The following is a 13,992-nucleotide window of genomic DNA, read 5'->3' on the forward strand; positions in this document are numbered from 1 at the left end:
ACATCCTTCCCCCATTCACCAGAACCCAGAAAGTCCCTAGTGCGCAGTATGCTCCAATGGCCTCATTTGCAGTTGCCTGGGTGCTCTTACCCACTGTACATCAGGCTGTCTTGGATTGGTTTCCCTCCTGCAGCCTCAGCAGTCATATCACCTAAGGAATAAGGAAGTGAAGAAACATTAATTTGAGATCAATTCCTCAATTGGAGGAAATTTCAGTTTCAACTGGAAATGTGGCTAGCACTAAGCATATGTACATTGGTCCCATTGCTGCTCCCAGGAAGAATAAAAACAACATTGAGCTCTTCCTTATGTGAGGATTACACAGCAGAGACCTGCCTGTCACAGTTCAACCCTTCTAAATCCCTCTCTTAATAAAAGCAGTGCAACTGTGGAAGGAGGAATCAAAGCATTTATCACTAGTCCTAACTCAGCAAATCCTCACACACATGGCTGAGATTGAACAATATCCTTCTGCTGGCTAAGTACTAATGCATGAACATACTTAGGTGTGTGCCTGAACTGTAGCCCTGGACCCTGTGAACACATATATTTCATGCAATTCTTATCAAAGTATAAATACGCAGAGGTACTAATGTGAAATTCAAAGATACATGTACTTGAGCCTACTTATCTTCTTTTCCAGTTGGATTTCCAGTTTCAGTCTCTTACTGAATTCCCCAAATAACCTTTACTCTCAAATCCTATCTTTGAAGATAATTACAAAATATCCTATGAAGCTAACCAGGGAGACAGAAATCTCTTACAGTGTGAGAACTACAACTCTCCTGTTACTCAGCCAAAGCAGACAGGTTTAATCACTGTTTCAGCTGTGTATTAACTACCCTTAACATCCACATCCCCCCTCTCCTCAGAACGTCTGCATTTCCAGAAACCAACTTACTTGAGAACTGTGCTGGGACCATAACGAAGTCATCTGTGTCACAGGATGAATTCTTACTGCTGCTTCCAGCAGAGTCCTTCGATCCATGCAGAAAACCGGGGGAATCCTGGGTAGGAGATGCCAGCGTCTTCTCTTGCAGCTGCTGCTGCATCTCTCCAAGGGACTGCTAATTCAAGAAGAAAACAAATACTGGCTTCAGTACAGCTACTTCTTCATTCTGCTGGATCCTTTAAATCGAGCCGTACAAGGCTACAGACAACATTTTGCTCATAAAGCAGGGCTGATAGTTTGCCAGGGGCAGCTGTTCAGTTTACTGAGAAGGAACAGTCTTTTATGCCTATGTCAGAACCGTGCACCTTTTGTTACAAAAAACATAGTATTAGCACATCTGATGTTCCTCGGATAAGAAAAAAATCACTTAAGGTATCACAACACTCTGCCACTCCTGAGGCTTTCTGGATCAAGCATGCATTTGCTACCAGCTCAGTTTGTAAGGCCAAGAAAAAGGGAAGAGCCTTCAGCAAGTTTTTGGTTGTTCTGTGTTTTTTGTTTTTGAACATTACACCTTCAGTCTCTACTCACATCCTTGCAGTAAGCACTCAGGAACAGGTATGGAAGTGTCTCAGCATTTTTCCGACAAATCTGTTTTGCTGTAATGCTGATGAGGAGTTAGAGAGGTCTAAAGAAGACAAAGCATCCAAGAGATAAACACCTCACAGCTGTCAGAGGCATGACAGGCCCCAAAAGAGCTCCATTTTTTCTCTTTCAGCCAAATGACGGATAGTCCCACAATCCTTTTACAGATAGATGGAGGCTAGATGGTTTTAGAAAGTTGTAAGACATCTCAATTGCCCACTGTGCAGATCATAAGACAATCTTCATTCTAATGCACTTTTGGGCTGAAAAAGATCAGAATCAGCTTGCACTTGGGCCCTAATAAAGCCTTGTCCTGTATCTACAGGGACTGACTCCCTGCACGTGCAATGCATGCAAGCAGAAGGACTTTCCCAGCTGTCAAAGCTGTCTCTTTTCCACATAGCAATGCTGGCTCTGCCTGCAGATGTGGCGTTTTTCACGTGCTGAGCCAGTATAACTCTGTCCGCAAAACTTCCAAACGCAGACCAGGACTGGTGCAGTACCCTTCTCACATGGAGACCCCAAAGTCTGCACCACCCTCGAGCTTCCTTGAGCTCAAGTGGAGAGAGTCTATTTTTCATAGCAGCTACCCATTCCTGGAGTCTTATGGCCAAGAAGCACCCCAGCCAACCACCCTTCTACCTATGGTTGCAGGGGGAAAAAATACAGTCAGGAATCCAATTATGTGCCATTCAGAGCAGAATCGACCTCTCCTCTCTGTCCAGTCCGTACCACGAGCACCCAGATCAACTGTAGATAGTGCCCCTCAAGCTTTCCCACACCAGCTCCTCACAGCAGATGCAATATCTTCCATGTGAAAACATGGGGAGAAAGATTCAGTCATGGCACTTCCTGGAAGAGGCTGAGAAACCTTGGCCCAGGGAAACCTCAGAGAACAAAGCAAAAAAGCAGCAATGCCAGGCACAAGAAAAGAAAATTCAGTCTTTCTCCCTTTCCCATCACACCACCAGCATTCCTCAGTTCAAAGTCAAAAGGCAGCTTTCACCAAGAGCCTCCGAAAACAAGCTTTCAGTTCAGTGAGCTAGAGGAATGTCACTTCACTGGTCAGTTGATATTCTGCCCTCCAGGAAAGTTTTCATCATTTCAGGTAACCAGAGAGAAAAACCATCAGTTCAGATCAGCTCTGACAAGACCACCAGACTGTGGCAGGCCTGGTCTGGGCACACAGCTCTGCTGAATGTCTCTCTGTGGTGCCTGGGATTGCTGGTCAGAAAGGAGGAGGCTCACCTTTCAAAGAAAGGGTGGATCTGCTGTCAAGCTGCAGAGACTTCGCTTGAGAACAGAGAACCTCTAGCCAAATAAGCGTTACTATGCCCTGAATTAGTGGCCAGTTTTTGGGCTGTTGTTTTATTATTATTATTTTTGGTTCCAAGGAGCTTTCTGCCTCTCCCAACACAAGCTAGCATTAACACCAACTCCTTTCACAAAGGTTTTTCACGTAATAGACAACGACAAATTGAAGTATTTCTTGTAGAGAGAAAGACAACCTTCAGAACCCAAACTCTGAGCAGACTGGGAAGGACACTGCACCAAGCACAGGCAGAACTACAGTGTTCAGTAACTTGCAGCAGATGACAGCAAAAGCAAGGCTGTACTTCAGAGAAGCAAGCAGAGAGACCACTAACATAAGCAGTGCATCCTTGGAGCTGTACTTACAGGAGGTGATGCCAGGTGGGAAGTAGAAGAGCTGCTGGAGGAACTACCGGAGCCTGAACTGGGATAAGAAGGCATTGGCACAGAAGCAGCTAAAAACAAGGAGAGGGAGAAAAAAATATAACATAAATTAGTTGTCAACCTGAGATGAGTCAATAAAAGAAGGTCTTTTTCATTGTTTCACATCAGGTTTACTTCACGTATCAGATGCTGCCAAGTAAAGGAGAACAGCAGAAAAAATAGCATGCTGTTCAGCTGCAAGATTTTCATCCAGCCCCTCCTCCCCACGCTATTTCAGTTACAGCTCTTAGGGTGGATGCAGAATATCCAACCGAGATCAGAGGTCTACCCTACGGCTGACCTATACAGGCACCAGGGTGGTTTCTGCCCTGGAGAGCCTCCAAAGCACCTTTGTAAATGAAGGGAAAGTTATGCAGAAAAACGGACTGAATTACTCAGGCCAGTGACACAAGTCAGGAGCTAGACTGCTGCCACACCCTCACAGTTTCTTCTTTATCAGCCCTTGTGGCTCAGAGCACCTACCCCGAATGCTAGGAGCTCTACTATGTAAACCACATCTGCTCAAGCCAACACAGGCCCATTAACCTCTTCAATCAAGAGGCATTACTCCACACAAAAACATTATGAACTCGGTCAAGATACAATCACTGCACATTTATCAAGTCTCTGTGGGGAGGAGAAACGCACACTCTGACAGAGCGACCGCACTGGGTGAGAAGGGAGGGCAAACAAAAGGGTCCTGGCCCAGAGAGCATTCGGCATTTGCAGGCTGGGAGCTCCGGGCCTTCCTTTGCAGCAGCCCTTCGTAAAGGCCTCGCAGAGTTGTGCTCCTCAGTTCGCCTCAGGACTCCCAGAACACACTCAATATCCGAGACATCCTGTGGACACAAATCTCTTTGCTATGAAAAGGTAACTTCTCATTTTCGCTTTGTGCTTGCTGCCCCCCCAGAAGGCATTCAGGCATCCCAGGCCACGTACTATAAAACCCCACAGATGTAATCATTCCACAAGGGAACAGTCCATTGCTTCTTATTCCTCAGCTCATTCTTCCTCGGTGACACCTTCTGCAAGTTGAAGAGCTTTTGCTTATTTAATCTCTTCATGCAGAAGTTGTTCCAGAGCGCTGGCTGTTCCTGCAGCCCTTCTCTTGGCGTTTCATGGTTCAGTATCAGAACCGTTCGCTTTATTTACTTCATTACCGAACTGTTTTTCCTGTTATCCTGAGAGAGGCACACAGCTCACGCTGAAAGGACAAGTTAGCATCGACCTTCAGGCAGAAAAGATGATGAAGGCATCACAAGAGCAAAGAACATTCAACTCCAACGACTCGTGCAAGTGAGGTTCAATAAATTGCTTGGGAGAGCTCAGCTCAGAAGGGAGACAAGTCAAAGGTAACAGTGACTCCTCAGTGGGCTTTGAAACTTTGAGTGCTTCAAACTTGCCAGTGCCCCAGCACCAGACTACGTGGTACAAAGATGCAAGAAAGTCCCAACATTCTTGCTAGGCTACTTAAAATCAGATTTCACTTTGCAACCACTTTGGTATTTGAATGACTTTAGACAGAGATCAGAGGTGACGATTAAATGAGAAGAACATTTTGCTTTGCTCCTCTTCCATTGTGCTGGCAGAAAATCAGCATCTTGTATCAATTTCTACCTTTACAGGACCTGTGTTAATGACTCCCTGCTTCATGCAAGGAGTAATAACGCCTCAAAGGACACTTCTGTTTGAAGTAAACCTACTCCTGTCATTAACTGCACTGGCTGCTACAGCACACTTACTCCACTCAACTGGCTAGAAAAATAAAAGTACATCTCTCTGCAATTAACAGTTGAAACAGTGTTTTAATGATAAAAGAATGGGAAAATATGCCTTTTAATAAAAGGCTTTAAAACATTTAGCCTATCAAAGGAGTTAAAGGATGAGTAGCTGAGCGTGTCCCAGCACAAGCAGAGCAATCACCCAGCTGCTGAACTCCTCACTCTGCCAGGGACGCAACCAGACCCAGCAACAGAAAGACCAAGCCAAAGCAGCACAGACTGAAAACTGGAACGGTGTAACTGGGGTGACAGCAGAGGTTAGGCTATCCTACAAAGGGGGCGATTCAGCAGAGCACGGGCCCTCCTGCAGAAGTCCCATGGGGACTGCCGGGGTGGCTGCAGTGCCACGCGAGCACGCACACACGCGGTGCCTTCCCAGCTTGTGGCAGAACAGCCGGGCAGTGCTCACTCCACTGCAGCTTTAGAGCTTAGGTCTATAACGAAAAAAAAAATCTTTGCAAAGCTTTGTTAGAGGCTACTTTATTTTTACGCCCTGCATCTATGTTGTACTGGGTTTGTCCCCAAAATGGGCCCTGCAGTTACAGCACACCGGGCCCAGCACAGGAATGAGCACCGTGGCACCCTACAGAAGGACGTTGTGGGAGGTCGGTCAAGGACTTGGCATGGAGAGCCACATCGCCCACAGCCAGCATCCTCTTCCAGCTCAGTGGGCTTCCCACACAGCTGGTGCATGCTCCCCACGCTCAGGGAACACACACAGAGGGCTGAGACCTCGCCTGCAAGACGGAGAGCCCCGTCCTGCCTCTAACACGCTGCTTCTGGTCCCAGAGAGACTCCTGCAGAGAAACCCCTACTGCCTTCCCTATACTATTCCCAGAAACCATGGGGGACGTTTCCCCCGTTATCTTGCCAGCTCCTACAGATCAACTGACCCTTGTGCAGACAGCCCTCCCCATTAAATAAAGGCTCTTTTAGGAAAAGGTAAGTCATTTTTGAACTATATCCACATGGACGCGCTGCAAAACTTGTGCCACGGTTCATTTTTCCTGGAATTAGTATTTTCATTAGAGTCATTTCAGGGCTCTCTCAAGGTCCCTTCCACACTATTTTGGTTTCGTGTTTATTATTGATTTAAACCTGGCTGCAATTGAGACTTTTCTATTTCTGTCTATTTGCTTTGGCCAGCTTTCCACTAATCTCTAAAGGAAGAGAAGCAGACAGGCTTCTCCGCTACCAGCTGAAACCCAGATTAAAATTCTATCTGCATGAAGCACAACCTTTAGATACAGCATCTTTAATCATGTTCTTCCTTAAAACCCAAACTCCCCAAATCCACTCTGTAATGCTGTAAGGCCCAACACAAAAGCTCCCGATGCTAAAAATGAACTGTCAGCCCATGCAAGTAGAGCCCTGGCTGCCATAGGCCTGGCAGTGCATTTCTCCCTGCCAGGCACCCAGGAAGGGTTGGAAGCTCGACACTCGCTCCCATCTCCTCCACACGCCCAGGCACTCCCAGTTCAAAATTAAAAAGGGTGCAAACACTTGGCTCATCGTGCTTTCAGCTCAAGTCTGAACGTGGGGAATATTAATGTGAATTGTAGGCCCCCACCCAAATCCAAAAATTGCTGGATTGTAATTGTAATGTAAATAAGTCTCTTCTCGTAATTGTCCTCTCCAACTTGTTCCAGCAACAAAACAGAGTGGATGTTGCATAACCAAAGTCAACTGGTTTCAAATGGGAGAGCTACGAGCTGCAGAGGGAAGCCTGTGCTCCAGCTGTGTGGATCTTGATCCTGGATCCTACACCTGCAAAAATCACTGCTGACAAATCATCCTACAAGGGGCTGGGCTGTCCTAAAAATAACTGAGCCTCAGGCTTTGTGGAAGCTTTATTTGGTATCTGAGTTTTACACGCATTGGAGAGATGCATTTTTGTTATTATCTGGGTGTAATCAAAACCAGTCATCAAGAAGTTATTTGACTGCAGTCTCTGGCAAGGCAGTATTTTGAGTGCAAAAACAAGGGACTTGCCTGAAGAATAAATTTGGTTTTAGAGTTAAAAGAAAAAAAAAAGTCTTACCAATAAAATCTTTCATCTGCACAAGTCATGATGATTTTTGCTAGTTTCTACCTGGGTATTTTATGTGCACTACGTTTATAAAGATGGAAAAAAAAAACACGACAGACATCTCCCAGACACCTGAACCATCCCAGCAGCATCACCTCGTGCACTGCCGAACCACAACTGCTCATGTTTAAACTCTCTTAAGTCAGAGCAAAGGAGGTACCAGCTTTGCATTCATTAAAGACAGGAGCAAAAGAACTCCAAAATACTCTGCACGGGTACCAATTACAACGTGTTTACGGAGAGAAGACTTGCACAAGCATCTAATTATGCCTCCTCCTGTGTTATTACTGTAACGCACTGCCCCATCCCACGTGGCGATCAGAGTCCTGGCTAGAGACAGACGACATCCTGGCTAGACAGGGTATTTTAAAGACTTTATTAACAAAATTTTACACATCTATAGCACATTAGTCACACGTACAAAACCCATAATAAAATATAAATAAAGAAACAGAAACTAAAGTGCATGGTTTATTTAACACCCAAGGCCTTGAACCCACTCTCCAGGCTAAAGCCTGTGGCAACCAGAGCTTTGTGGTCAGCGCTGGCTATCAGAAGATTTAGGTCCTTCTTTCACTAAAGGAGTGAAAGAACAACCATCCCTCGAAATCTCAGGAGAGGACGAATTTGTCAGAGAAGTCTTATTTGAAGATTTTTGACAGAAATGTTGATTTTGATGAAGCATCTTGAGAAATATGAAAATTTATTGAAATGAGGTAGCCTTGGCAACTTCAAAATTATCCACTCAGGAATATCACGGAACTCTTACATAGCATTATGAAATCCAAAATTTTCTTGCACTAGAAGAAATCTGTATGATTTCATGAGGTGGTAGACTAACACGTATCCCAACAGAACAAATAGCTGAGAGCTCTTCATTTTTCATCGCTGTGTTTTGACCAGGTCTGGACCAAGCCTTGGCAGGATTCGGAAGCCCGGGTGATGTCCTCAGCTCTGTGCACTGGTGGCAACTCTCCTGTTCGCCCCTCTGCCCGAGGGCGGATCTGCCTGCAGGGCCAGAGGCCACTGTGCTCAGTTCAGACTCCAGGAGTCCTCAGATAGAAAGTGAGCAGCTCACGTTAAAACTGGTTTGGGACCTAAAGGCATGCAGTTACCTGCATCTGCAGCACAGGCGTCCCTGGGCCGTAAGCTCCTTTAGGCTGCACACTGGGTCCCTGAGCATAGCTGAAGTCTTGGTGCGTTCATCATGCAACAGGTACTGTTCCAAACACAGATGCTTGTGCAGATTATGCAGACTGCATGGGAAACTTGCACGCTCCAATCTGCATGACCTACTTGTGATTTCACTGAAGTCAGCGGTAGCACGATTATCAGTTCTCAGGGAGAATGAGAACACCAGAGCGGGCTGTTCCTCCTCCCAGTTCTCCACTGTGCAATCCAATCTGAGCATGACCCTCAGGATTCAAATGCAGCCATCTCGTCTTCTTCAATGCTTCTCACACCTGTGATGCTGTGCCACACATTTATGTGAAGCAGCACAAACTTCTGGACTTGTTTTAGTTCTGCACACAAAGCCAGGGGGCTAGCCCTGAGCACCTCTGACTGTGTTTGGTCACCTAGACCTGTGCAAATATTAATCCCCCTCCCGTGTTAAGCAGCGCGATGTACAGCTGAGTTTTTCTTGAGACCACCACAACCCAGATGTTTGCTGACACACGGGTTCTTCTCTCGTGTGTTCAGAAGTCAACAGGACCACTACTTCCACACGCAGCCTCTCATCCAGGCTCTTCCCTGCACTTCCCAGAGGCCTCCATCCATCCATCCATCCATCCAGCCAGCCAGCCGCTGGTGCCTCCGCAGCAGACTTCCAGAACGATCTCCTCCAGTAGCAGGCTTCTACCAGTGCACAACATCTTGGAGACTTCCAGCAACACAGAGGTATTGCTCCCCTCATCTTTTTAAAACCAGTAGTAGTCTCTCCTGCTTGGAGAGGACTCCAAGCTGGGAACACAGACCTGGAGGCAGGGGCCAGCAGGGCAGCAGAGAGGTCTGGAGTTGGGACAGCCCCTACCTGCCCGTACAGGGGCCCTCTTAACCGGGCCTTGACCACACACCGCTACCTTTGGTGCAGATGGGGGCAAAGGCTGAGCTAGAAACCGTGGCTCATAACAGTGCCTCTGGTTTCTGCACAGCAAGCGTGCAGAAGTCGGAAACTGAGGCCAAGCCAGCAGAATCCTTTCATGTTTGCAGGGGGTTTCCTGTTCCTCTGGCCAATGAAGCAATCGAGCAGCTGGAGGTAAGAGAGGAGCTGGTTGGCATGCAGGGCAGAGCCGTGGGAGCCCTTCCCTGCCCGCAGGGGGATCAGACTCCGAAGGCCTTTTCTCACACAGCAGCGGTACAGCAGGTGCTGAGTGCTGAGCTGGCTTCGGAGCAGTCCTGAACAGGCGGAGTCCTTTCCTGCCTGCAGAGGAGTCCCGCTTCACAGGACTCACGCCACATCTTGCTGCTTTGCCAGCTCCCCTAAACCAGAACCATCTTTTCTTGCCTGCAGGACGGTCACCTACATACACGGTTAGAAATCTGTATCAGAAACAACTGAGAAGTCCTGCTCTTCCCTACAGGGGCATCCACTGTGCCACATGCCCAAGAGTGGCTCCGTGTTCAGAAAGCACCGGGCACGTTTCCTCTGAAACCTCCAGCCCTTGCGCTGGGCACCCAAATCAGAGCCAAGGTTTCCAGCAGTGACTATCACTTAAGAGATTAAAGGCCCAAGAGGATCTTTCCAGAAGAAAATAGATGACCATATACAATTCCACTAAAATGAGTCCTTTGGCCAGCAGTATCATATCCCATGCACTGGCAGCAGTTCAGAATTGTTTTCCCACAAACAAAACTGAATCACAGTACGTGTGGTTGGAAATTTGCAAAGTTTTGATTCAAAAGAGGAAAGAATTCTCAATAGAAATCCGGCTTTGTTTTGGACAGTTCTCACAGAGCACCAGTAAGTAATCTTTCTAAAACAAGATTTTGCAAGACTTTGGAGGTAAACACGGCGGGTTTCAGTTACCAAATGTTCTTCCCATTTGGTACAACCACACCTGGCAAGCAGTGACAAGAATGTCATCTTCTTTCTGCCTGTTCACTATCCTGAATTGTCCTGCTGATGTGGGTGAAAACACATGATCTTGCTGCATAATCCTGTTTACCTACAAGCATCCCCACTGGCCAAACACTTCATAGAGAACAGCTGAACGCATTTCAAAGCTACATTTACCTCTCATTTAGGTTTCTAAATAGCCCCCAAATCCTCCCTTTGAAGATGTCGGCAACATTAAATACATTTTGATAGCAAAATCTGGACATGACACGGTAATGAATCCTGAATCCACACCCAAATAACCAAGAAAGCAAAGCAATCTTTTTGTTTCCTTTTGAACTAGCAGCACAGGAAGACACGTCATGGTTCAAAAACTGTTGTAATAGAAATGCGACACTTACATTTCTTCATTGAGGCACTTGCATCCAAGAATGGGTGATGGAAAAACTCATCTGAAAAAAGATCAAGAACAATGAGTCAGTGAAAGGAAATGACTGTTAGGAGTTTACAAAGCAGTTAAGCATAACAAGTTACAGTATTTTTACAGTGATTTTTCCACACAGTCCAGTCACTTAACCATGGAATCTGACTGTTGATGCAGATAACACTGGTCAAGAACGCAGATGCAACCGGATGTAGGACTTGCTCAAAAACATAAATTAGATAGTGATCCCAGGATCCAAATAACTATAGGGGAAAACAAACAAAAAAAACCAGTAGCTCCTATGCTACAGGCATCTCTGCAACATCAGTTGGGGGCGGAAAGGGAGATCAGATTGGCCAGCTACATGAATGAAAAAAAAAGGTAGGAAAAAAACTTTTGCCAAAAGCATGGCCAAAAGACATGATCAACCAGCAGTACAAATGGATTTTCCTTCCCCATAGGGTATTAAACAACTTGGTAAGGTTTTGCTGCAAGCTACAACTTTGGGTTGCCAGGAGCATAAAACAAATTACACGCAAATATTCCCGTCTTCCAACAGCTGCTGCAGATGTTGGAAGGGGAATCAGTTACCAAGGGCCAGAAACTGACTGAGCTAGCTCCTGACGGAGCTGGCGTGGTCATGTCATAAGCTTGTATCAGCAAGAAGGGGAATTCTAAAATGAAAAGCATTAAAAGCCCTATTTCATGACTGATCAGAACAACAAGGTACCCTAACGGTAGGAACCAGGTGCTGCCACTAATCCCATAGAAGAGAAACACTTCTACGGAGTGATCTTCCATGATACACAGAGCCAAACCCATCCTGCACTTAAGGCAGAAATGCGTTTTCTAAAAGGCCACCACAGAATTAAAAGCCCAAAACTCCCTTTTACAGCAGCACAACTGCCACAGATTTGCTTGTTAGAGGAGGGTATTCTACTCGTCCAGGTCAAATGTTTCCATCCTGGCTTGCTGGTGACCCTCTACACGTTTCCCCATCCTCCTAACCACCTCTCCTGACTCTGCCATCTCCAATCCAGTGCAGTTCTGCACCGAGTCCGAGCAGAGCCCTCCCCTCCTCTACCACAACCAGCAACCTGAAGCGACTCGGCCTTTCAGGAGCATTAGTCACGGCTCAGCGCTGGCTACTTGGCAAACTGCGGGAGAAGCTCAACTTGTTTTCCCAGCATGGATTTCCTATTGCAACACCCAACGTTTACAAACTGCTGAATTCTGTAAACAGCTCCTCTCCAGACAGTGAGCTTTCCAGAAAGTAGCAACTGGTTTTGACGTCTTTTTAAAAAAGCAAAACAAAACAACTTAATCCCTCTTTCCCAAGCTGCTCCTTGCCACGGCCACGCCAGGGTCCTGCAGTCAGCACACACTGGTTTGGCACTCAGCACAGCAGAAGCAATGCCAGGTTCCTCTGGCAGGGAATGTTGGAATCTCACAGATAAGATCTGCTGTGGATGGAGAACATCCCTATTCGTGAGGAGTTGCTCAGCTGCTGGACTTTCCTGCTGCCTCCTGAGCCCACTCCTCTAGAGGTACCATCCCCTCAGCTACGCTGATTCAGCTGGTTATGTAGTAACATCTGAGGGGGTGGAAATGACTACTTCTTCCATGTTTCCCCCTCCAAATTGCTTGTTAGCTGTGCTTACAAAGCAAAATTTAACAACCCTGCTTGTAATCATCAACAGGAAACTTCAACCTGAAACCCTCCCTGTACTCCTCTAGATAATCCTGGAATTGCAAAGCCCATCAGTTCCTGGTAGAAGAGCAGCTGAGACACACAGCAAGCAAAAGGAGCTTCAGCCTCGCATAATGAATGCTTTTGGGTGAACCAAGCTGTGGGGGAGCTTTGTGGAGGACACCACACACATCTCCAGACAGATGGAAGGGGCCTCAGGGACCAAGAAGGAACAGCACATCCAGCTCCTCAGTGATCCGCCCTGACCCAGCAGTGCACGTGGACCTTCATCTTCAGAGCACAGAAGGGTCAAGGGACAGCTAACAAAGGCACTGACCATCAGCCAAACATTTTTTATAAATAGCATACGTGGACAGAGTAGCCTCTGGTTAGTTTGCCAGTAGCAGGAGACGGTACCGGTATACCAGGAGCCACCTAAGAGAAATGGTTTGGGGATCTGCTTCAGATGGGACCTTGAGCTTCAGGACACTCACAGTTTGTGCACTGCTGGCCACAGGCAGCAGCTGAAAATGATGATAGTTGGGCATAGAGAGGTGCTCCCATTTAAACACTACTACTATTTTGGCAAGGAGGCATCACCTGGTAGCCTCCTGAGCTGACACTACGGAAAGCAATAAAGGATCATTCAGCAGGTGTATTTCAGAGTCGGGGCCCCCAGCAACATCAAGGAGCTGAAGACCTAGCAGCAGAAGACAGTAGGGAAAGGAAAACAGTTGTCACAAGCAAGGATGAAGCTCATACTTTGACAGAAGTAAGCAGAAGGAAGGAAGGAGAGGTGGATGAGAACGATGCCAGACAGCCATTGAGATCTGCCTTCTGTAAGGCACGAGGTCCATCTCAAATACAGGCTCCTCTAGGAATACACCTGCAAACCCTCCCTGAGAAACAATTCTATCTCACAAGGACATGCCAATCTGCAGAGAAAAGGATCCCTTATGTGATTAACAGGCAGCAATCTCAATCCAGCAAGATGTGCTGTAGCTGCTGTCTTGAGTGAAATCAAAGCAAATCATCTCAAATCTCCAAGTGTTAGACAATGACTCATGCAGTCTACTCCCAAGAGGTACAAAACCAGCTGATAGGGTGGCTAAAAAGGCTTACCAGACTCCATTTCTGACAGCAGGAAAACAGAAACCTCAAATGTATTTTTCTTTTGAAATGTACAGCAGCATGACAGAAGCAGCTGAGATGCACAACCCAGAGAGAAGGTCTGCAGGGACTGCTGAGACACACTTATATTCAGTCTGTTTGTAGCTTCAGCAACTCCCTTTTGAAAAGGCTTGTGTTCTCACTTCCGCACTGCAGTAAGCAGTAGCCTTTCACATTCAGCCCTGGATAATTATGATCAGCCTTGGTTAATCCATGTACTTGCTGTACCCAGATGACAGCGTCCCCAGAAAGGCTTTCCCAATAACTCTAATCCAAAAGAATAACCGAGGCTGCAGAACAATTTATCTTCATCAACTAGCATGTGATGCCCTGCAGGAAACAATCCACCTGGGCTGATAAGCAACAAAAAATAACAGAAAACTAACCCCCAGAAAACAAATAGCAAATGTTTTTATCCAAGTCTGACTAAAAAGTAACATTCTGAAAGCACAAACAAGCACACTTTATTCTCAAGGAAAAATGCAATGGATGTGCAAAAAGCAGCTAAT

At 46.4% G+C, this 13,992-nt stretch overlaps 1 protein-coding gene across 3 annotated transcripts in view; it reads right to left on the reverse strand.

Moving 5' to 3' along the window:
* Window positions 1-13,992, reverse strand: part of ULK1 (unc-51 like autophagy activating kinase 1) — a 78,718-nt gene that overhangs the window by 25,625 nt on the left and 39,101 nt on the right. For 2 of the 3 annotated variants that reach the window (XM_032198857.1, XM_032198855.1), the window contains exons 11-14: window positions 10,601-10,651; window positions 3,215-3,303; window positions 902-1,067; window positions 91-151 (exon numbers count right to left, since the gene is read on the reverse strand). In XM_032198857.1, the coding sequence (XP_032054748.1) occupies window positions 91-151; window positions 902-1,067; window positions 3,215-3,303; window positions 10,601-10,651 (367 nt within the window). The remainder of the gene's footprint in view (window positions 1-90; window positions 152-901; window positions 1,068-3,214; window positions 3,304-10,600; window positions 10,652-13,992) is intronic. The other variant, XM_032198856.1, reaches the window with a different exon arrangement.

Source organism: Aythya fuligula, chromosome 17 (genome assembly GCF_009819795.1).
Source record: "Aythya fuligula isolate bAytFul2 chromosome 17, bAytFul2.pri, whole genome shotgun sequence".
Classification (NCBI taxonomy): domain Eukaryota; kingdom Metazoa; phylum Chordata; class Aves; order Anseriformes; family Anatidae; genus Aythya; species Aythya fuligula.